Source organism: Strix uralensis, chromosome 5 (assembly GCF_047716275.1).
Source record: "Strix uralensis isolate ZFMK-TIS-50842 chromosome 5, bStrUra1, whole genome shotgun sequence".
Lineage (NCBI taxonomy): Eukaryota > Metazoa > Chordata > Aves > Strigiformes > Strigidae > Strix > Strix uralensis.
The window spans coordinates 70,049,249-70,074,393 of record NC_133976.1 but is presented as its reverse complement, the minus strand read 5'-3'; the positions used below and the strand labels follow the sequence as shown (position 1 = coordinate 70,074,393).

At 40.4% G+C, this 25,145-nt stretch overlaps 1 protein-coding gene across 7 annotated transcripts in view; it reads left to right on the top strand.

The window, feature by feature from the left end:
- The window catches only part of CALD1 (caldesmon 1), a 197,080-nt gene that overhangs the window by 164,744 nt on the left and 7,191 nt on the right, over window positions 1–25,145 (top strand). For 5 of the 7 annotated variants that reach the window (XM_074871537.1, XM_074871533.1, XM_074871534.1 and 2 more), the window contains 9 exons: window positions 462–608; window positions 2,189–3,209; window positions 3,862–3,945; window positions 8,957–9,105; window positions 13,903–14,158; window positions 15,766–15,906; window positions 22,353–22,396; window positions 22,490–22,568; window positions 24,818–24,955. In XM_074871537.1, coding sequence (XP_074727638.1) covers window positions 462–608; window positions 2,189–3,209; window positions 3,862–3,945; window positions 8,957–9,105; window positions 13,903–14,158; window positions 15,766–15,906; window positions 22,353–22,396; window positions 22,490–22,568; window positions 24,818–24,955 — 2,059 coding nt within the window. The remainder of the gene's footprint in view (window positions 1–461; window positions 609–2,188; window positions 3,210–3,861; window positions 3,946–8,956; window positions 9,106–13,902; window positions 14,159–15,765; window positions 15,907–22,352; window positions 22,397–22,489; window positions 22,569–24,817; window positions 24,956–25,145) is intronic. The other 2 variants (XM_074871540.1, XM_074871539.1) reach the window with 1 other exon arrangement.

Here is a 25,145-nt window from a genome sequence, read left to right as displayed (position 1 = left end):
TCAGCTTTAGAATACTGTCACCATTTTCAGTGTGTGATATTTAAAGGAGGCTGATGAAAAGCTGCTTGGCTAAGTTCAATTTCAGTTATGCGGGCTTCAGCAATAGTCTGCTCAAATACTGCTGTGTGCATTCTGGTAGGATCATGGTGCAGTCTAGCAGGATGTTTGCTCAGCTACAGAGCTGGGCTTTTATGGTGTTGGTATTTTCTAGGAGCAAACTGACAGTGTGGTGTGGCTGCTGCCTTCACTGTGACTATTTTGTCAAGTTCATTTCTGAAAAAGAAAACCAGGCTTTGAAACTATGCATCTCAACTTCACAGCATATTTTCTAAACAGCATATGGAGCAGACACTGCAGCCATGCTTACTGTGCTCTGGTCAACTGCTTTTTGTAATTTTTCAGTCACAGTGTCCTATACACTATAGCCCCTTTGTTTTCCTATCCCTAATGCTCTGTTGCAGGCTGTCCTACCAAAGAAACGATGACGATGAGGAAGAGGCTGCCAGAGAGCGTCGCCGACGGGCTCGACAGGAGAGGCTGCGGCAAAAGGAAGAAGGAGATCTATCAGGAGAAGTAATGGAGAAATCAGAAGTTAATGCCCAGAACAGGTAAATGTCTGATGTTGTTTCCTGACAAGACAACAGTAATTTTTGTTCAGAGTAGAGAAGTATCATGAAGAGGTCTGGTTTGCTATTTAAGTTTTAAACACCAGGTTTGGCCATCCTTGCCCTGAAGAAGATCTAACACTGTGAGGAACACCACTGGCTGTGTCTACACAGTGGGGTGGCAGCATCACTGAAGCTGGGCTTGAGCTCATGACCCCGTCCTAGGGTATCCTCAGGGTTCTCTATAGGGTAACTCAGCTGGGACTCATGGAGGGAAATACCTCTGATGCATCCTGCTGTCAGATTGTCACAGGCATGATTGTGTCTGGCCTCACAAACCTCCACATCTTTTGTTCTGCTTATAGGGGCCATGGTGTCAAGGGGCCAAGGCACATGGGATTGGTGGGCACCCAGTCCTCAAGTTGCAGCTGAAACTGTTTGCAAGGTGCTGGGTGTGAGCGCTAGACCTCAGCCCTCATCTGGCATTGTCAGGGTCATACAGCTATAAACAGCAGAAAACTTACGGAGTGAGACACCACTTGTCACAAATTGAGTGGCAGACCTGGCCTTCCAGTCTGTCCATTGTTTATTCAGTTTCATATAGTCACAAATAATATATCCAGATTTCCAGTAGCCATAACACAATTGATAGAAGAGACCAGAAATAAACATTGTGGTATCAAGCTAATAGATACTGAGCACAAGTAGCATGCTATTAAAGACAAGGAGAATGGATATAGATAGGAAAACAGCAACATTTCTGATTGTAGATTATAATCTTTTTTCACAATAGAGGGGAAAAAAAAGCTAGAAAGAGGGAAGAAACCTGCACACAGGAGAATTAAACAGCTGGATTTTGAAGGAGTCAACCTCCAGGGTCTGAGGGTGAGATCCAGTCCTGATACCTACAGGTGTTGAATAGCATGTCTTAAATATGATGCTGTGCTCACTCCATTTTCTAACAGATTATTGATCCTATACAGACAATCACAACCTCACCGAACCCTTAATTGCAAGGCTATCCCCTTATCGACTGTATCTGTGGATGTTGTTGCTGAACAGGAGTAGCTTCTTGTTGCTAGAGAAGTTCACTGAAGTCAGAAACTATCTAGCATCTTCAAAATTTTGCCCGGTGGGAAGACCATGCAGAAGACATGTATGCCTCAGGCCAAGCTGAAGGGGGCCTTAAAGCAAACTAAGTCTTCCAAGTATTCTGCTGCAGGATGCAGAGGCAGAGGATGAATTTTTCACGGCTGTTTGTATTTCAGCTGCTCCAAGTGTCAGGGACCATTCCAGTGCCTACTGAGGTCAGTAAGACTCCTGGGGACTTCAGCGGCTGTTGGAGCTAGCCTGGAAGGGAACCCTTCCAGGCTCTGACATTGTAAAACACCAAATTCCTATACATGTAGAAATGCTGAAATTAATCCCTGGAACCATTTTGTTAAATTTTGAAGTATGCAACCTGTTGTGTTTTCAAACCATGGAACGATGTAACAGCAAGTTTTTTTTTCTAGAAGCAGCTAAGTGCATACATTGTTAGAAAGATATTTTTTTTTTAATGCAAAATTGTCACTTTTATGTAGTGTGGCAGAAGAGGAAACCAAGCGTACTACAACCACAGGGGGAACAGATGACGAAGCTGCATTGTTGGAGAGACTGGCAAGACGGGAGGAGAGACGCCAAAAACGTCTACAGGAAGCCCTGGAACGTCAAAAGGAATTTGACCCCACAATCACAGATGGGAGCTTGTCACCACCCAGCAGGAAAGAAGTAAACAATGTGGAAGAAAATGAGACCACGGGAAAAGAGGAAAAGGCTGAAACACGCCGAGGACGCTATGACATTGAGGAAACAGAAACAGTTACCAAATCATACCAAAGGAACAACTGGAGGCAAGATGGGGAAGAAGAGGAAAAAAAAGAAGAGAAAGACAAGGAGGAGGTACAGGAGGAGAAACCAAAGGAGGTCCCTGTAGAGGAAAATCAGGTAGATGTGACAGCAGAAAAATCCACACATAAAGAAGAGGTAGTAGAAACAAAAAATATAGCTATAAATGCAGAGGAACACAAAGCAGAGAATTATACAAATGCTGTGCTGGAAGGGGAGCAGAGTATAACTGATGCTGTAAATGAAGAGGAGCTTAGGGATGAGGAAAAGGCTGAGGAAGAAAGGAAGAAAGCAGAAGAAGGGGAGAAACTTGAGGCAGAAGAAAGGGAGAGGTTAAAAGCAGAGGAAGAAAAGAAGGCAACTGAGGAAAAACAGAAAGCAGAGGAGGAGAAGAGGGCAGCTGAGGAAAGAGAGAGGGCTAAGGCAGAAGAGGAGAAAAGGGCAGCTGAGGAAAGAGAGAGGGCTAAAGCAGAAGAGGAGAAGAGGGCAGCTGAGGAAAGAGCAAGGGCTAAGGCAGAAGAGGAGAAGAGGGCAGCTGAGGAAAGAGCAAGGGCTAAGGCAGAAGAGGAAAAGAGGGCAGCTGAAGAAAAGGCTAAGCTAGAAGCAGAGAAATTAAAGGAAAAACAAAAGATGGAAGAAAAGAAAATAGAAGATAAACAGGTAAAAGAGAAGAAAGTACAAGAGGAAAAACCTCAAGCAGCTTTCCTAAGAAAACAGGTACAGTAAACATTTTGCACCAAAGTAAGACACCTGTGGTTTGTGAGAAATGTAATGCAAGGAAAAAAAAAAAAAAAGATTGAATTGGAATTTCCTCACAGATCTATTCCTACATTGAAATGACTAATACTCATGCTCTCTCTTGCTCTCTCTTTTAAAAATAAAGCTCCTTCCTTCTGCTTACCAATAATGCAGTGCACAACATGCCTGACCTCACGCCATCATTCAAAGAAAACCTTGCATGTTCAGACCTCTGCATGTTTTTTTGGCTGTCTTTTTTCTCAGCTGCTATAAACTGGCCTAACACAGTAACACATGAGGTGGAGGCAGACACATCTTGGCACAAAATATTACAAGCACCTCGTAAACTGTGTGAGGAATGTGTGTGTTAAATGCAATCACAAGAGAGGGCTCTCTGCTGGGACATGTGAGCATGATGCCACGCAAGGGAGAAAGGCCCACATGGGGGAATGGGAGCATTTGGAGAGGGTGGAGGGAGCACCACTGCACATGGAGATGTGGGCACAGCAGCATATGATGGAGATGTGGCTGCACACAGGATTGGTACATGAACACAGTGTGGAGAAACAAAAGTGCAAACAGATGTGATGTTTTCATATTAAAAAAAGTTATTAAAAACCCAAAAACAAAGGGGGAAGAAAAAGAGGTTAAAGTGGAAGCTAAAAAGGAAAAGTTACCAGATGAGAAGCTCCGACCTATCTCCAAAAAAGATCAGGTAACTTGTAAACCATTGATTTAGATGTTGTAGGGAAACTTGAGTTAAGAAAATAAATAAGGGACCTATAACTGAAAGTTGCTTTGTTCAGCAAAGTACTTAAGCATGTATTTCACTTCAAGAATGTGGGTAATCCTGCTGAAATAAATAGGGATGAAGCTACTTATGTGCTTAAAATGAAGTAAATGCTTAAGTATTTTGTTCTTTTGGGGCTTTAGAACCAAGTCCTGTTTGTCTTAGAACAAATATTTCAGGAGACTCAGTTCGGTCAATAATGCAAGGATGGTTTGCACCCTAGGGATGAGTTTTTCAGGACTGTATCAACTAATCATCCTTCCCTGATTTTCTCCCACTTTACTGTGAATTTTTTCCCTATGACTGAGACCTACTCTTACAATAATAATAATTATCATCTAGACCCTTTGGCCACCTGACTGCCTTAACTAATGATTTTCCCCCAAACTGCAATGCCCCATGATACAAACTGTGCATACCAAGATTCTTCTTTTGTTTTAAAGAGAAAATCTACAAAATTTACTGCATTGCATTTCCACTGTAAACACAGGAGCTGGTGCCATGGTGTTTTACTGTATGGTAAGTAAATAAGATTTGGGGACCATTTACTCTTCAGGTTACAGCTGTACACAGGGAGCCATGTTCAGTGTTGTGTAGGAACCGTGCTTTTAGTTCAGTGCAGCAGGTATCAGAATACCGCTTGATTTTAATTGGACATCGAGACTGGTCAGGGCCTTGGGGGTTTGGACCTGTTGGGGTTCAGCCAGGTCTGTGTGGCTTAAAGGAAGCCACAGCACAGAGATCTAGTAACAAGCAGCTTGCTGCCTGTCTATCTGCTTGGGAGCATTGAGGGTTGTAGAGGGTCCGGTCCAGGGTCCTTAGTTGTTGGATTAATTTGGAACATGCTCTAGATGCTTAGCTCACCTTCAGAGAGTGATGAAGGCAAATCATGTCACAAGGTTTTATGTCCAGTTGCCTGGCTTGATCATCCAAGGTATCATATTTTGAGTAAGGTACATGTAAGATTGAAAAGGTAAATGAAGTGATGAAGATGGTTAAAAGGAAGGTTCCTAATGAGCAGGGAGAGAGATTGGCAATACTAGAATAAGTTACTCTAGAAATGGGAAGAGTTAAATGAGACCTAATGGAAATGCTTCAGAATAGTGCACTAGAAAAACTGAACAATCACTCTAAATTAATCTGATTGCAAAAGCAGAGGAAAGACCTGCACAAAACATAAGGGATGGATTATATTAAGAGTTCTTCATAAGACAGAACTGGCTTGTAATATTCACCATTTCACACAGTCTTTGAATATTACAAGTAAATATAAAAAGGAAGCTGTAACTGACCACAAATATTGATTGGGGGGTCAGGACTTGAGACACAATCGTCCTGCTTGTGTTTATGTGGAGCTCAGTCAACTCTCACTGGAGCTCTCATCATGCTTTTAAATTGTAGCCACAGGGCTAGATTATTCCAGGAAATCGGTAAGACTTTTAAAACTGACTTGCGATTTTAGTGCTTCCATTTTTGGATGCTCAAGCTGAGACAATTTTAGATAGTCCCATTTTTAGTGCAATGCTGAATATCCATCCACTGAAAGGTAAATCTTTTGCATGTGTATCAAGCTAAGCATTCAAAGTGTTTTGCTCAGTTTTGAAAATCTCAGTTGTTGTTTCTTGGTTTGTGAAGAGAAATTGACAATCTCAGACTCCAAACCAAGTCAAGATCAGGATCCGCTCCTCACCCCACTTCAAGGACATAAAATTAAATGAGGCCTATTTCTGAACCATATATGCAGTTAAGAGGATGTCAGTATATCATGAACAAGATCCTGAAGGAATAGTGTATCTACATAATCAGATTTTGCTTTTGCAGTTGTTCAACACAAGCACATGTCCTTTCTTAATGTGACCAAAATCTGGCCCACAGAGTTCAGGTTTTGATCAAATTAGCAAGCACGATCTTCTCTTCTTTTCTGTACTACTCAACAATTTTTGGTTCTTAAAAGTGGCCTGGAAAGTTCATAAAAACAATCTTTCTCATGATGTGAGACTCCTGGTATTTCCTGCTTCCAGTTTGGCTAGACGTGCTGCAACAGTTGCTTTTCTCATGGTATTTGGGTATGGTAGTTGGCTCTAAATGGAAGCCCTAGAGCCAGATGCCCACAGCTTTTAAGTCACCGAGTAACTGAGCCTAAATAAGGAATCAAATTTGCCAAATGGCCCTAGCTTCAGTAACTGATTCACTGTGGTCTGAAGGTGTTCAAACTGGATTTAGAAATCTCAACTCTTGAATATTAGCATAACACCCTAACAGGAAAGAAGCTGTGTAGAGAAAGGTTAAAATATAAATAAATAAAGCTGGAAATTAGCTAAACATGTTTTTGGTTGTGTTTTATCTTGACTTGATGGTCAAGAGTTGTGACAGCATGTGAACTGTTTTCAGTTCAGGTAATACCACCTGTCTACTCCAACTGGAGTCAGTGTAGTAATTTTTACTGAATTCAACACAACCTGAATTAGCCTGTAATTTAGGGAAGCACTGAGACAAGGGAGGGTACTTCTGTTGCCTGCCTTTGGAATGGGACATAATAGTTTCTGCTTCAATCAATCTCTGGCATTAAAATTAGTAGGATAAGGATTGGGCCCAAAAGCTGTGAAATGTTTCTGTAATATCTTGTTTTATCATCTTTTTGAATAAAGAAGCCAAGCTGTATTAATGGTTTTCTCAAATGCAGATACATTACCATAAAACCTCCTGGCTTCTGAAATGCTACTTCCTAACCTATTAATTTTTGAACTATAGTGTTTTAATATTAGTTTTCTCAGTGATTTCAATTAAGATGTAAGAGATATGACCCTCCCCAGTGGACTTCAATACATCAGGCAGCTGGAAGTATTGGCTTTTTAATGAGACTTAGAAAGGTCTTGATGAAAATCTCAGCAAAGGAAATCCTATGCTCTCAAAATCCCAACACAGACATCCTGGCATGTGAAATATTGCAACCATCAACATTGCTGGTTTCAGTATCACCCTGACTGCGACTGAAGGGTTAGGAGATTGCTAACAGGCAGCAGAGATTTTTGCTGTGAACATGATCACTAGCTACAACCTTGCCCAGATTTGGGAGCACCCAAAAGATGTTACTGTCTGATGGCATTCATTAGGCTCAGTGAATAGCCCTGGTTGTCTCAGCCCAGCTCCTAGAAAACAGAAAACCATCCCTTGAGGCTGCTAGTAATAATGGCCTTGTTTGCTAGCAGTTACAGCATCATGGCCAAAGAATGCACGGTCATGGAAACTGAACTCCCCTCTTGTCCGTCAGGGCTCTTCTGCCAGGTCATGGCTAAAGCCCCTTGGCAGGAGAGGGTGGGAAAATTCTGCACTCCTGCTGTCTGCTCTCCAGACAGAGCAAAAGCCTTTGTGTTCAACATCCCTCACCAATGGCAAATTTGCTTGAGTAGTTTAACCAGGCAGTACTCACTTGTAGTGTGTCACCTTGGCCTTGTCTGTTGTATCAGTTTCTGTGAGCAAGCAGACTGGCCTCAGGTAAAGTCAGAGGCTGACTTGGGGACTTCACTCAGCAGCTTAATTCAACGCCTTAGGAGAATCGTGACTTTGAAAATTCTGAACTTGTCCTTTATTGGTAATATTGTAATATGTAATATCCTTTATATTACATCTCCAGAAGTTGTTCTTTGATGAGGAAGGATAGAAATTTGATTTGATCTGGGGATGGGTGTGTGTATGGGTTTTTTTTTTATTTCAAGGTGCAGCTTGGAATGCCATAAAAGTAGCTGTGTTGCAGACGGGTTGTTATGGAAGTTCTTTTTCTTTCTAGTTAGCAAATGGGATGGCAACAGGCTTCCAAGGGACAAAGGTATTTTTTTTTCCTAAAGGTCTTCATATGAATTTTTCACAGAAGGTGTTTCTTGCTTGCCAGCTAGAATCTTCCTCCAACAGGGTAGAGCTGGGAAAAAAAAATATTTTGGAGGTAAATGTTTAATCTGCTGCTGTTGAGAGTTTATTTAGACTGGTAATCTAACTGAAAGGGAATAATTCTACCTGAGGATAAAGAACTTAAATCAGTCCATATCCTCCTTCTCTTATCAGCATCTAGCCATGACTCAGCAGGCTGGGATCAGGCCATCTGTGGTATTGATAAATACTTCAGGCTTATAACTCTGAAGGAATACGGGAGAGTGAAATTCATGCACTAAGTATACTTGATTATTATGAAGAATTATAGGACAAAGCTTTGTAAAGATAGAGGGAATTTTTGCTCTCATGTTTCCAGAGAGAATATTTGCTTCTTCATAGGATTAAATATTCATGTCTCATAACACTATCCATGACTAGCCCCTGGTAGGATTGTGCTTTTTGTCAGAGTAAGTTTTACTCTGACACAAAGATAATTTTGTGGTTTGGCCATTATTCTTGCAATGCTGAAGTATCCATCTGCTATGACACTAGAAAGAATGTGAACTTTGTTGAGCAAACTTGACAGTTGGTGAAGGTTATGCGCTATTTTTATTGTGCCGGTGCCTATAACCTTGTATCAAGAATGTATCAACAAGCCTAATCCCAAAGAGTTTGCAACCCAGAAATTTAATAGGCAACAGGTGAATGATGCTGCAGGGGAAGGGAAGAGGGTTGGGGTGCCTTGGTGGGGTGCAGTTGCAGAGTGAAGCAAAGTGGTAGCATAGTCCCATAGTCACAACAAACTTTCACAGAAGACTGATAATTTTGTTCAAGATGTTCTCATCTTGAATTCAGACCAAGATAGCAGAGTGGTGGTTGGTCACAGTTTAGATCTTTACAGACTACTTCTGCCATAAAGCACATAAACATTTTGAAGACAGTTTTTTAGTTAATCACTAACACGAAAAAATCTGTGTTCCTCAGCTGTTATTTAGGATGCCTTATTGTGACTTCTTTTGTTTGTTTGTTTCTTGGTTTTGTTCTATGATTTATGGTATCTGCTGAGCAGGTAAAAGATGACAAGGATAAAGGAAAAGCACCCAAAGAGGAAATGAAAAGTATCTGGGATCGTAAGAAGGGAGTTCCTGAACAAAAGGCACAGAATGGAGAACGTGAACTCACTGCCCCAAAACTTAAATCTACTGAGAATGCTTTTGGGTAAGTTCCAAGTAAGCCATTGGGCTTGCTTATGTTGTAGCAGAGCAGGGGGCCATCTCCGGGCCTCTGCGTAATAGCCTTGTTGTAGCACCTGAGTAGAAGACTTAGGTTGGCAACATCAGCAGAGGCTCCAGTGTTCATTGGTTATAGGTGTGAATTAAGGCTTTTAGCCTATTTTCTAACGAACTGCCCCCACACTGTTGCAGTAACTAAATGAGGTACAGAAAGCAGATGTAAATAGCCTTGCTTCCTCAGTAGAGACAAGTGGCTTATTTTTGCTCTGCTGGGGTTTTCCTTCCTTGAAGAACATTTATTTCTAATATCTGCACAGAGACCAATAATGACAAGAGCCCAGATTTTGTTCTCTAATTTTTAAAGTCAGGTCTCAACCTTTACTAAAGTAACATATTTCCAATTACCCACCTGCTTTTAATCACACTCTGCATATCAGTATGCATGCAGCACAATACAGTTGGTAACTCTTCAAAGAGCTGCTTTCCTGATTTCAAGACAAACCTTGAAATTAATGGCTTCTCTATAAAAGTGATTTTTCAGTTAGGTGAAAATCTCTCCTAGTCAAAATGTTCTATTTTTTGTCTTTTTATAAGCTGTATCAAAGTTTGATTTTTATTTTTCTTTTCAAGGAAGTATTTGCCTTATGGCTATATTAGGAAATTCAATGAAGGTAAAAATTTTCTAGTGAAAAGTTTATTAAAAAGGATTCTGCCTGCTAAAAGGAGGGAATACATGAAGCAGAGCAGAAGGTTTTCCTTTTGGCAGAAAAACAAGAACAAATGGGTTAGAAAACCAATTTTTTTTCCTTCTATACATCTCTTCCTCTTTGACATTGACAGAAGCAAAGAAAAGGTTAAACTCTCCAGGCACTTTGAGAAATCTCTGCATGGCAGATGGGATTTTCTGTTGTATCTCAGCATTCCCCTTGTGATTCTTCCGGGAAAAACAGACTTTCTCAAAATAAAATGCAGTTCAAAAGTCCCTGGAGACATCCTGACCTAAGGCCAAAAGACAGACAGAGATGGAGATGGAATAGCAGGAAATTGGCCTTGCTCAGAACTGTCCTTCTTCATGACTTGGGTCACATCATCAGTAACATGAGAATGGTTTTCTAAAAATATTTCTGTTGTGTTTTCATTTGCTTTACTTCCTGTGGGAGACAGGCCTTAGTGGCAACATGTAGATTTGAGTTTCCACTCCTTTTTTTTTCTTTTTCTGTTTTTCTTCCACTGTTTCCCAAATGTGGGAAGAAGCCAGTTAATAGCCTTTTATCAGCAGAGTAGAAGACTTGGGTCGGTAACATCAGCAGAGGTTCTAGTGTTCATTAGGTTGTTACGTATGAATTAAGGCACTTGGCCTTTTTTTCTAACAAACTGTCCCCACATTGTTGGGCTTTGTTTGGAACTATCTTTCTTCTTGTTTTTACATGAACTTATCAGATACTAGTTAGGAAGCATGTAACTTTGCTAACGCTCAGTGGTGAGGATTGAGAATAAAATAGAGTAGTGGAGGATAAAGAAAAATCTTATCTGTGTCATTTGTTTACATCAGTAAGAGAAATACAGAATGAAACCCCATTTTATGGCTTCCCCTTCCATCTTCCCTCCCACCTGCCTTTCTCCCTCTTCTCATACAGAACTGCAAAAGTCCTAAATATGATGCAACATGTTTTTTCACATTGTTCTGACATTTTTGGCTCCCACAAACTACTTCTTTCCTTTTCTCCTTGTCTGAAAGCTGGCAACCAACTTAATTTCTTAGCACCAAAGAGGTGCTTACGAAACTCTTTTTTCACCCTGCATCTTGATACTAATTTCTCAATGTGGGCAGTAGGGAACAGAGATTCCGAGAATCTGTTGAAAGCAGAGGAGTTTGGGAGATGGAGGAAAATAAGCAGAATTACTGCCAGTTTATTGTTTGCTATTTTGGATTATGCAGAACCAGTAGGGGAAGTCCTGTAAACTGCACAAGAATAAAATAAGCTAGAAACTTTAAATGTCCTTCTTTGTAAAGAGGACAAAATGGTCACCTGACGTCTCCAAACAAAAATGTTAAGAACAGATTCTACCTTTGGCTTTTATCAGTTGCAAGCTGAGAGTAGCTGTTAATTTCATTGAGGCTATCTGCACTGAAGTCTCTGACAACTGACCTTTCTTTTGTGCTGATATAAAACGAGTGGCTATTTATAAAGGGAATCTTGGCAAATGTTATGTTCTCAATTCTCTTAATTCTGGTCTTGCCAGGGATATCATTATGTCTATCAGAAGTGACCACTTGCATCTTCTTTGGGCCCAGAGCTTGCAGGTCTGGATGGGCTGGTAACACAGACTTCAGAGACCATGAGGAGAAAAAAAAAATAAAATTAGTGAGGTTCCTGGGATGTTTGCTATAGAGGCTACAACCTTGCAATGAAGCAGGAAAGCCTTAAAATAGCCAGGGATTTCTCATGGCCTGTTCAGGATAGGTGCACTGAACCCTTAGAAATACTTAGTGCCTTATAGAGGCTTGTGGAACATTTTGGGTTCTCAGTACCTCTGCAAACTGAATCAGAGGTATTTCAGGCTGGACACCCAAAATCATACCTCACACCTCAGGTATTGGTCTTCACTTCGTTTTTGAATGGGCTAAATGAAATTTCAAATAAAGTTTCTAATGTTTTCTCACAATGCTATAGTTAATTGTATATGTATTTTTTATTTAAAAAGCATGAGTTCCTTTCTTTAATTAGACATCACTACCTGATGCAAGCCCTCATTCGTGACCACTTACATTAACTTGACACTTATGGCTGGAGGGTGATCTTGTGGTTCTACTTTCATGGTTTATATGATTCCACTGAAAAGACACACTCAGGAATAGGGTCTGGAGCAGAAGAGGATTGTGATAAGGTGATATTAGGGAAATATGTATTATGTACGTGTAACTAGGTTAGAAAATCAGGCACAAGAATGTACTGGGTATACATACATTCACAGACCTCTAGGACATTTTTTTTCTTTAGCTTTGCTTTGTGGTGTTACACTTTTGCATAGAAAAGACTTTCTAAACCCAAGTAAACACATTGCAAATTAAGTGCCAGGTCCTACTACTTTACTGTTGAACTTGCACAGATGAAGTACAGAAGTTGAATTCACCTAATAGCATCGGTTTGGTTATGCTAATTTGCCATGTTTTTTAAATGATACAATTCCTAAATCATGCATGCCATGCTAGAACCAAATTTCATCCAATTTGGTAAGATCATGTGGGGGCAGAGGATTTTGTGTTAGTAGATTCTATTGTGATATTGAAACCACAGGCAATTCAGCTCTGGTCCTACAGCCTTTTTTATATGGTTAACTCCATGTAGATGAGGCATCTATCTGAATGAAGACCACCTTTGCAGGATTGGGTGTGATTCACTTGATTGCATATTTATATGATATTTGTTCTTCATGTTGTCATCTCTAATCCTCTCTAACAGTTATTGTTATTGTTGGAACGCTTGATTTGTACCATCTTGTGGTATTATACTCTGCAACACTTTGGTTGCATTAATTAAATCATTAATATCAAGCCTTTTTAAATGCCAACAGAACAGAAAGTTTTTTTTTTTTTAAAAATCCATAAGTACATTCCCTTTCTGTCTCTTGTGAATAGCACACTGATACCTCTTAGGTACCTATCTCCTTGTCAGCAGTAATATTAAACGCACTCAGGGAGCAGACATTTGTCCAAACACTGGTGTGGTAATTGTTTAACTAGGCGATACTATCTTGCTCTGTTGAAAGTATGCACTTCACCTATGCAAACTCTTTGGGGTTTTTTTTGGTATTCTTTCTCATATATTCTCCGTCTCATATATTACAACTGGTTGGAAAACTTCTGGTTTTTGCCTGTGGAAAGTTGCCATTAATAAATAATTTCCAGTTCCTTAATAAAAAGTCATACTTTCCCTGGAAAATGTCAGGAAAAGATCTGTTGAACCTTTCTGTTCATACAGGCTGGGAGAGTTAAAGTAATAGGTGTTATAGATGAGATAGGAACCTTTTTAGGTTTTTAAAATACTGTTGAAGCTGTTAAGATTCTCTTCCCTCTCTTGGGTCCTTCTGTTTTCCCCAAGTCAAGTAATCTGTTCTGTCCCCAAAGATACTTGTCTTTTTCTAGAGGGCTTATAAAAATTACTTGCCTTTGAAAGCAAAGGATATAGTGCATCTTTTATTACACAGAATATAGCATAATATTTTTGCTATGAGTTTTTTATATGTAAATTTATCTCATTTAAAATCAACAGAGAGGAGTTAGTTATGGCTTTCCATTGCTTTGTTTTCTGAATGAAGTACAATATGCTTTTGGAAGTGGTTCCTCTGTACGCAAACTGCAGAGTAGAGGTATGAAACTGTAACAGTTTACTGTATACCATAGAGATGCTGGTGAGATATGATACCACTTGCTGAAGTTACGAGATGTAAAATATTTAAAGCTCAGTTACTGAATTTTCTTAAAAATGAAGGTGGCCTGAGTTCTTGGGCAGGGTGGTGCAGCTCCTGTGCCCACAAGCACATGGAGACTCCTTCCTCACTGGCAGCGGATGGGAGAGGTGCTCCTTATACTATTGCAGCCTACTAACTCCTGATGAAAATGTTTTGAGCCTGTTGTAGTTTGCAAGGAGCAAAAGGTCTTTAAAAACAACATCTCTGAGTGCCAGGCTCTCATGTTGCTGGTGAGCGCATGTCAGCGGGTGGCTCTGGCCAGGAAGGGAAAACCGGTGGTGCATCACCTTCCCTTTCATTTCTTTCCCAGCCGCTCCAGTTTGAAAGGGACTACAAATGCTGAGGAAGCCAAGCCAGGGTCTCGAGTTGAGGCTGGAAAGCGGTTAGAAGACCAGCGCCATCGCCGAGGCGAGAATGAGGAGTTTGAGAAGCTGAAAGAGAAGCAGCAGGAGGCAGCGGCAGAGCTGGATGAGCTGAAGAAAAGGCGGGAGGAACGCCGGAAAATCCTGGAGGAAGAGGAGCAGAAGAAGAAGCAGGAAGAAGCTGAGAGAAAAGCCAGAGAGGAGGTAAGTGTAAAATATGAACTACTGGACTCTGTTTTGATTCCTTTGTTGTTACTACTTTACTTCTAATGGCCTTGCATTAGCTGATAACTACAGCAGTGTCTGCACAGACGCTTTTAGGCAACGAAGTTGGTGGCTGGAGGTCAATGGGTCTGTATTTAACAGAAGGGCAGAATGAGGCCATGGGAGACTGGCTTATAGGTGAGGAAGGATCATGTCACAAGGAAGGCAAGACCAAACCCAAACATACAGGCCAAAGTGTGCTTCTCCTTTTTGGATCTGATGTTGCTCTGTATGGGAAATTGCTGCTATGTCTTTGCTTCAGATTGCCCCCTTTATCTGGGCCCTCTGGGTTGTGTGCTTTTCTAGGCATTACTGTTCCTCAGCATCTGTCTGGAGATGGTCTGATGCAACAGACCTTGATTTCAAACGTGCTACCCAGCATTAAAATCACCCCATTTTCTAACCTTCATATTTAACTGCAAGTATGCCGTATTATCAAAGGTGCTTTAGTGAGGACCGGAGTTAAAACATGCAGTCATCTGGGGTGGAAAGAAACATTACAGTTCTAGCCTCAGGAAAGAAAGGGCTCTAATATACATCTTTGCAAGTCAGGATTTAATCTGTGATTGCTGCAAATTTCTTATCTTCTTGGGGATGCAAAATGTTGGGGGCAGTGTTATAGCCACAGAGTTCTTAATTTATTCAGGGTGTCTTTTTGACATTACACAAATTGAACTACAAAGCGCATGTCAAAATTTGTCTGCTGCAGATGAGCTGGACTGCTACTGTTGTATCTAGTTACGATGGGCTATATCTCATTAGGAAGACATTCTTGTCTATTTAAATATTGAGTACCCAAGCACATCTGTTTGCTTGTACTTCCTCTGACAAGAGACTCTGTAAATAGGATTTCCAAATCTCTGGTGCATCATTTAGAATTCTTAGTTGTTTGAAAAACAAATGGTAGATGAATAATAATAGTGTTTGGCAGCTGAGTGCCAGTTCCTTTAATATACTGAGCTCTTTAGAGTAGAACTCAATAGATGCTGAGAGTGTACAATACCTTGCGGGTCAGACCCTGCTGACGAGCACTCACAATGGTTGTGCTTTGAGGGCTTCTGGTTGGACTTGTAGCTTATGAAGTGAAAAATCATGGTATCTCTTTGGATGAAAAACTGTAAGCATTTAATCTTCACTTTTTTGGGCACCTTTTGATTTTTCTTTGTGAAGTATTAACCTTGGCACAAAAAGTGCCAGAGTAGATGGACAGAAGGACAGTACAAAGACGATACATGAGGATACAGAGAAACTGAATATTTGAATATTTTTGTAAATGTGCTTTTTTCTCTCTTTAAGTGACACTATATGGCAATAAATCTGGTGACTTCACTGTGAGGAGACAATAAAGCAGGACAGACTAGATGCCTTCCCTGCTGCCTTAACACTGTGGTGGATTAGCAGCAATACGTTGCTAGATTTCAGATGAACTTTTTTAATTGACATAAAAACCTGTTCTTAGAAAATTTGGTAAATGTTTGCAGGACTGCAAAGCCCTGTAATGGTGATCTAGTTTCTGAAAGAATAAGTGACCATTTGTATTTTTTAAGGAGGAAAAGAGGAGGATGAAGGAAGAAATTGAAAGGAGAAGGGCTGAGGCTGCTGAGAAACGTCAAAAAATGCCAGAAGATGGTCTATCTGAAGACAAGAAGCCATTTAAATGTTTCAGTCCTAAAGGTTCATCTCTCAAGGTAACCTCCCCACTAACATCTATATAGTACATAAAAATTATTTGGGGTTGCAGTCCAAACCAATAGCCAAACACCAAAGCAGTGTGGAAATACTTGAAATCAGACCTGGGACAATGGTCTGAAATAGACCTTAGCCTGAAACCTTGGGATGATTGAAAATTAGAGATCCTTTCCAGAAATAGAGTTCAGACTGGGAGTTACCTGTTCTTGGTGATGAAAAATGTCCAGAAAGGATCTTCACCTTCAAGAAAAAATTATTTTGGAAACTTAGAGCTGTATTACTGTGTTGATTGTCAATGTAAATTTGTTATAGAAGTGCTTTGTGAACTGGAGTACATAAAGATCACAAATGTTCTCTCTCTCCTTCCACTTCCACAATTACTTCCTTCCTTGCCAGATTACTTTGTCTTTAAGCATATTCAGCCTAATCATCATTAATTGAAACTGCCCCATATGGGAGTTCTAGCTTATGTCTAATCCCCCTAAAAATAACATCTAGAAGTACTGGGCTAGATTTCATTTTCTTACATAACAAGAAAAAAAATTCCTCCTGTTACTACAGGAATTTCTAAGTGGTCTTCTGTGGCCTATATTATATTGAAAGTCGGATAAATCAATTAAATGGCCTTTCAGCATGGAAGAGGAATCCTGGCCCCACTGAAATGATTGGGAACTTTGTTTTGGTATTCAACCCAGTTGCTTTCTCAGCTCAAGCTCAAACTACAGATCTATTAATTGTTTTCAACTATCTTTTCCTTTTCTTGTTTTGTGTCATTAGTAGTCATTTAACAATCCAAAATGTTTGTCGAAAAAGGCCCCTTTATGGGCACTAGGAGAAAAAAAAAACCAGGCAGGAGATTGTCAGGTAGGAGCTCATCCAGCCATGAAGTGGAGGATCTTGATGGAATTAAGAACTATGTTGAGTGACAAACTGCATGTAGTCAAAATTATATTTCTGCTCACAGAGAGCTATACTTTGAACCAATCTGGAGCTTTAGCCCTATACTGTTTTGGGTCCAGTTCTACCAAATACAGCATCCAAATGCTTTTGACTGGACTTGTCTTTGACTTCTCAGGCACATTTGAACCTGAAATACAAGGACTGAATACATACAGCTGTAAACGAAGATTGCCAAGCTTCACGACTTGCTCCTATTAGATAAACCTGGTCTTGCCATTTTGGTTGCAAAAGACCATGTCAATAACAGACATTATAAATGTACAGCTTCTTCCCAGCCCTCCTGGGAGGGCTTCCTTTCCTTCTTTCTGTTTATTGAGATGTCTTTTATGACATACATTTGGAGCTTTAGTTCACAGATGACTCAGAAGAGAGGAAATTACACTTGAAAACACATAATAGAAAGATAGAGATCATAATTTGGGGGAGAGTGGGGAAAAACCACTGGATTTGGCAGGAGGTTAATAGCTTTCAGAGAACTTTTGGACTGATGTTACACTCTTCTACTAAGTGTATTTTTAGAGGAAAGCTGGAATTTTCCAAATGTTGTTAAGCATCCAAGGTCCAATTTCTTTTATGATGATAATTACTGCTAGTTCTTATGGCTTGTTAGGTAGAAGCCTCTTGTTACAAAAACTGATATATGCAACTCTGTACAGATTTTCTTTCTTTCTCTGTTTCTCTCTCTGGCAAATTGGTGATACTGTACATATTCCAGTCTGGTGTCTGTGGGTGGCCAGAGTAGATATGTAATGCTGTTGAGCTTCACACCGTAAACTGTCTCTTAGCCTTCTGTGGTCAACAGCTAAGGAGAGAATAATCTCATTTTAATAACCTGACATCAGACTCCAGTTTTTAAAACACAGTGTTACCTTTCATTTGGACAGACTTCTCAGGCTGGTCTAACCTGGTTGGTACACAGCTTTCTGTTATGTACTGTCCAAGTTATCTTTTGACTTGTAAAGCATCTGGCACATATTTTCTCCCTTGATGAATGTATCATCTGGTTAGATGTGTCATGAATCATGTGAGAACCCTAAATGCACAATTGTTGGTGGGTGGTTGGAATTAATAATGAAAAAAGGGAGGCTCAGTATTAAGATACTGTATGATACATGTGCACATTCTGACTTCTCCTAGATCACAATCTGGCCAAGCATCTTTCTCCTTCCTTGTCCTTCTTTATGCGATCAGTTTTTGGGAAGAAAAAGAAGTTCCTGGGAGTGTCTTAGATGAGGAAAGTAGGGTATGCTATTTACCAAGTGAACTACGAGAACAAAGGAAAAAAGGGAGATAACTGAAAAGCAGTTTTCTTTGGGAAGGAGTGTTACTGACTTCTTATATAACTATTCTCTAGGTTAATCAGAAGAGAACAGGATATTTCAATACTAAGCCTCCTCTTGGGGGTGAACTCCACCACTACAGAAATGCAAAAGCAGTTAGGCATTGAGGGGGGGAAGCAATGGCAGGAGGCTGGGAGTATGGGATATCTCCTGTCTTTACAGAAAATGTCTGCTGGGAAACATGGACTGATGTGACTGGACTCTGCAAAGTGATGCTGACAGCTAAGCCAGAATATAGGACTTTTCAGGGCTTGAGATTTTTTTTTTTTCTTAAAGACCTGTCTTGTCCTATCTCATCATTGCGTTCAATACCTGGCAGCTGGAGCAGTGACTGGAAAAAATTAGACTCCACACAATCAGTTCTTCGTAGATGAGCTACTCTTGCAGCAGAGGGAAGATAGATAAGAACAGGATCTGTGATGTTTGTTTTTCCCCATCTTTGATGCTGATTGCAGCACGCTAGTCTGGCAGGTAAACTGGAGTAAATTGGTGCACTCTGCACAGATGCTGCTGACAGCAGGAAAAAGCCTAACTGTGCTTAATGAAGCAAAAGAGAGCGTGAGCCACTCAGGGAGGATAAGGAGAAGCCACTTCATTCCCAAGGACTATCATTCCAAATAGATTTCCACTAGGTTTTTTCACCTGTTGGGTATGAGGCAAAATTATAATAGAGGGTTTACTGCTTTCTGTGTGCATTTTTTATTCCTCTTCCTCCCTGACTCAGTTTTTGAGAAGACTTTTTCTATATATCACTTTACAACACTTTCTGTTGCATAATATCTAATACACAGTTTAGAATTCTGAAGAATCATTTAATACCTTTGTATGAAACAAGTTTTACTGGGAATATCTAGATGGTTTGTGTTTCCCAAGTCATTGGCTCAAATTGTGTGTTAACTCATTCCTCTTCCATTCTGTTTGTTTTTGGAGAATGTACAGACGGAAGACAGTGCACTTTGACACCCACACTTCAGTTGCATTTTTGATAGGCAAAATGCTTCTTGCACAATCAGTGAACAAAAGATGTCTATATAATATTGAATGTGGATAAATGTATACATATATCTCTGTATAACATCTTGCTTAATTTATTCCTTGCCACCTGTATGTGCTGACCCCATTGAGTAAGGGCCTAACCAGGTGTGAGAATTTGCATGGTTTTGATTTATGTCCATTGGTTTAATTTCATCTGACTTTATCAGCAGAAGGGTAGGTGTCTGTCTAAGCATTTTGTTGTCTAATCTAAGCTTCTTTGGTAGTTAATAGAGTGAGAGCCACTCTCAGTGTGCAAGAAATTCCACCTTTCCTATGGTGAGGTGAGCTCCTCTGCCTCTCCACTCACTACAGAGGAAACCAAAATGAGTAATTTTGACTAAATGCTTAACTTTCAAGAAACTGAGGTTAGGTGGGAGAGATGCAGCCTGAGATCCTGTGTTCTTTCTCTCTGGTCATAATTTAGAGGCTGGCAGGTTGACTTTTTGGAGTACATGTGTGTTCTGTGCCAGAGGCTTTGGAAAGTAGTCCATGGTGACAAGACATAGTCCAAGCTATTTAGCAAGATCCTGTTTAAATGAATGCAGGAAAAAGATTATTCTTATTTCCTGGCCTCAAACTGAGGAAATACCTTGTGTTTTGTGCTAACCATCTTGCTTTGCCTGTTTCTCTTACAGATCTATTTTGTAATACTGTTTACTGTATGTGCCAAACGTTTTAAATTCTTTGCATGGAGTTTGTGTGGTGTGCAGTGGATAAATGACCTTTAGATGTTGCTGTACAGCCTAAATGTATTTGACCTATATGTTTAATCCATGTGTGTATACATGTGTGTTTGCTCTAAGTGTATCCAATGTATGCTTCTGTTTCATGCATTCTGTGTTTTGAGGAAGATGCTCTAGAACAAATTCCCATATAAATGTGCAGAAAATGTGTTATTCATCCACACAAGGCACCTGGTTTCTCAGGAAGAGGACCATGTTCAGCTCTGAGGGTCGCTTCCTAACTCTGCTTTCCTGTTTAACTTATTTTCTGGTTTGCTTCCTCACTCTTCTGTTCTGAACAATCCCCAACTTATTCCTGATACCACAGCAGATGCTCTGAGAACTGTCATTTCCAGCAAATGAAGAAGGACTCCATGTCTTTTTACTACCACCCCAAGAATACATGTTCCTCTTCCCCCTAACCTATCCCCATTTTACACCAGTGCCTACTGAAGCCAGGTTCTCCTGCTCTGTAGAAATAATCTCTCCTTGCTGAACATAGAAAGACTATGACAAATCTACTGTTAGCATCTTTAAAGATCTGTCCCTGTTGTAAGATTTCAAGTGGAATCTAGGTTCATCTGAACTAGAAGATGCTCTAAATTAATCACTAGAACCTTGAGTCCTGGTTCTTTGACGTAGTCCATATTGTCTGTCCTTGCTACCAGCCAGGGTTTCCCTGATGCGGTTGGGGAATTACCCATTCATGCAGAGCTGGGGAGAAAGCAGCAGCTCCTGTTGGTATAACTCATCATTTTGATGCGTTGCTGGTTATGACCCAGGAATCAGCGTTGTGGGAAACTTTTCCTACTGTACCATAGTCAAGGAGAGGTGATGTGTTTTAAGTTACCATCAAAGATCTGTTCAGTCACTTTTAATCAAATAATTTACTTGCTCGTTTTATGGCAATGCCGACTGCATTTCCTCCGGGTGAAACGAAGTCATGAACTGTTAAGGCTGGCAGAGGAAGAGCCGCAGCTCCCGACCCGCGTGGGTGTTGAGGGCTCTTCAGCTCCTGCCTGGTGTATTGCTGCCACCTTGTGACAACAGCACCTTGGAACAGTTGGTACCTATCCGAGCAAAGTCCGTCTTTCCACTCAGGAATGTGTTTAGATCATACATTGACAACTAAAACTGTTGATGTAATTTACTCTGTAAATTGTATGTATATTTTTTAGAGCTTTAGAGATACCCTTGAGCTGGACTGATGCTAGCTGGAGTTCCTCCAGTGAGCTTGTTTTGCAAATTCTGCACTGAAGTGAACTGCCTGAGTTTTTGCCTGTATTGGCTTGAGAAATAAAATGTGCATGCCCTTTGATGGGATTGCTCTGGGATTTAGTATTCTGGTACAGCCTGGATGCAAAGGGCACTGAGGAGAACCATTTAAAGGAATGGCTGTCATTGCCTTATTTTAAAGGCATGAATGCCACAGCGGTCACTGTTAAAGTAACTTGAAAATGGACAACCCATACTGAGACCAGGGAATCCCCAGGAATCCAGCCAGGCTGATTAATAGTAATTTCTATCCCCTGGAGCTGCTTGTGTATATTTTACTCTTAAGTGAAACTGTAGAGCCTGGGACAAGAAGTGGAACAATGCAATGTGGAAGAGACTTGAGGAAGTTTGATTAAAGTATTTCCTGGCCCAGAATGCAAATATCTACCCCCTATCGTGACATGTTTTAAAACTTTATTCAGGGATGGAGTCTTTTTGTTTTCAAATTATCGGGAGATTTGACATATGTCTTATGAGACCTTCATAATTCTTTTCTCCTGGAAACATTACAATATTTTCATATACACAGAGTAGAAAATAATGATGAAATGTAAGATACCAGTTTGCATAATAACAGCTGGTAGATATTGACTCAGCAGTGACCTTGCTTGAACATGAGCAGAGTATAGTCTGATTGGTTTTTGCATGAGATAGAGTATATGGCTGAGTTCCAAACCTGGCTTAGTCTGATGTCTCAACTCAGAAAGACTTTATTGAATTTGTTGTCTGTCTCGAGAGATAACAAACTTGCTCTTATGTGGAAGATAGGAGGAAATTTGACATAGACTTTGGGAATATCAACGCCTTTCATAAGATGAACTTCTTCCCTTTTCTCCTTTCTGTATTGGTGGTTTATTCTCTTGTTACAAATAAGGCACTGAAGAAATATACAGGATGCAAACATTAATGCAGAAAATATATCCACCTGTATGAATCTGTAGCATAATAGGCTCCTAACTATAAAACCTGTGTGTGTGTCTGTGGTGATTTCTGTTAGAATGCTTCTCTTTCAGATTGATCTTTTGACATTTAAAATGACATTTTAGCCTGGCCTTGTACAGCCTGCCTTTTTATTAACTGTAAACTTATAGTTCTTGTTTCTCTCTCTTCTAGATAGAAGAGCGAGCAGAGTTTTTGAACAAATCCGCTCAGAAGAGGTAAAGGAACAAAACAGTAGTTTCAGTCAAAACAGCAGTGTTTAATTGGAGGGAATAATAATTTCTTTCTCTCTTTTTTCCTACTTCCTACAGTGGTATGAAACCTACCCACACAACAGCAGTTGTCTCAAAGATTGACAGTAGACTTGAGCAATACACTAGTGCAATTGAGGTAAGTTAATTCCAGGTCACGATTGCTGTAGTTTCTAGTGGCTTTTGGGACTTTAATCAGCCTAGGTTTTACTGTTCAAAAACTGCAGGGATTTTTGGTCACAAACTCTTTTCTAATGTGACTTCAAGAACAAAATGCTTGAGGCACACCTATAACCGACATCTAGATATATATCTAAACAAAACCTCAGATTCGTGTCTTCCCTTTCATGCTACAATTTTGTCTGTCTGCTGTGTAAGCTTGGAGTAGCTCTTGAAGGACTCAATCAGCATCTCTTGAGTGACAGTTGCATCCTCTTCTTGGGTGATGAGAGTACTATCAGCAGAGAGTTGATAGTCATCCTGAGCAAAGCTGACTTAGCAGCTTATTTAAGGAGAGCAAGAAACTGGGCCTGTGTTGCTGGCTGCCACTTCAGAGTGAAATTCCTTGGCAAAGACAGACACTTCAGTGAACTAGGGAGTTAAGTAGTGACAAAGGAAAAACAGAATCAAAACAAAATGCAGGATTTGACCCCAGGTAATTTTGACAAGTAGTGGCTGATAATGTGCTCTGAAGCCAGAATTGAGGGCTTTTTCTTTCATAGTCCAAGGAAAAATATGTGTTTGCTTTTTTGTTTTGGTTTGGGGTTTTTTTAGCTGTTTTTATAAATCAGTGAGTATAGGCAATGTGAAAGCTACTGGTTAATATAGCAGGCCAACTGGACTCAGTCAGTAAGTGTCATGGGAACAGAATAGTATCAAAAGGGATATTATCTTGATAGCTGTGATTAAGGTCTAGCACTTCTTCATTCCCTCCTAGATTTTTTTTTTTCTCCTCTTTTTCACATACAGAGTCTAAGCATGGTATTCCATTAAGGTATTGATTGGTTAGGCTTTATTATCCTTTAACTTAAAGGAAACTTTAGTAATTAAAGATCAATTAACAATGGCTTTTTTACTGTGACAGCTGTCTGGTTTTACCTTTCTGCTAGGAAGCCTATCCATACTGGAGCGTTTTATACTGTGTGTTAGTTCCCAATGAAAAAAGCACATGCACGACAGTGCTGAAGGCTCAGGCTTGCCTCCAGCACCTGTGTCAAGCTGAAGGTAGCACAAACCCCTCCATTAGAGATGAATGTCAGCATGGCACCCAGTAGTCTCCATATCGTCGAAGTAGGAGCATACAGCTTCTGTCCTCCTGCTTCACTCTGCGCCTTTTCTGGATGAGATATAACCACCCTAGAGTGACCAAGGGCTTTCATTTGGCACTGGGGTTTGATGTTAAATTCCTTAAAAAGAGTGGGTAGGTTGGAGGTACAGCTCTGTCTGTCATAAGAAATTTATGTAATAGTGAAGTCAGGCTTTGTCAACCCATAAACATCGGACCAGCCCACCCACCAGCTTGTATTAGGTTCTCTAGTATTTTCAGTAGGGCTGTGCTAAGGTTCTGAGTCTTTATGCTCCATTTATATATTAAAAAGCATAGCTCTATAGCAAGGAACAGGCAGTGCAGCTTCACAGCTATATACAAATTATTCCTTTCAGTTTCTGATTTTTCCAAGAGTTGCCAAATCTGACTTGCTTTGCAACTAAAGAGGCAAAGAGTCAGCTTGTACAGGTTCGTATTCTCTTTAAATCTGTGTTATGTAAAATGTACATAAATTTTGAAAAGAAGGAACAGGAGAAGTTTGGTCCAGTGTTTTTGGTAACAATGAAAAAGACACACTGCCAAAAAGCCCCCAGTCCCACACTCTTTAAAAAACCACCTTATTACAAATATACTGTAATAGCTGAAATTTATCCCTAGAATCCCAAATTGTGAGGTTAAGTTGTCTGGAACAGGTGGAGAAAAGTCTGATGCTGAGTGACAGAGCAGCCTTTTTCCCCCACCTCTTCATGAAGATTTCCTTAGCTGCATCCCTGAAAGAGCCATGCTTAGAAGATGCAGGTGCTAAGACTTGAAAGAAGACAAATGAAAGGCTTGGAGCAGTTGTGTGCAGAACTACGGTTTGCCATGAGCTTTAGAAATGTAACAAATGCAAAAATCTAAGTGATTGCAGTTTTCATAGCTGGTTGTATCAAGGGTGCAACTGCAAATCAGAAAGAGGTTGTCAGTGGTGCCTCTTGGGCTGGGTACTCCTTTCCATCTTTGCATGATCATCGCTAGAACCACTTACAGCTGCTGCATTCCCCAGTCCTGCCCCGGAGTCAAACCACCCTGCAACTCCAGCTCTTAATGCCAAACACCAACTGGCCTCAATTCTTCTGCAGGGCACAAAGGCTGCAAGACCAACTAAGCCAGCAGCCTCTGACCTTCCTGTTCCAGCCGAAGGTGTCCGTAATATCAAGAGCATGTGGGAGAAAGGGAATGTTTTTTCATCGCCCTCTGGGACAGGAACACCAAATAAGGTACGTGTTTAATTTTATATAGTGATTATAAAGAATTATGTTATGGACCTGACCTTGCCGTTCATGTTACTGAGTAAGCCTGGCTGCTCCTGTTGACATCACTGGTGAAGAATATCCCAAAGGATCCTGAGGACCTCGGAAACCCACAGAGTTGTGTGGCTGCAATATTGAGTATAACGGAAGAATTTAG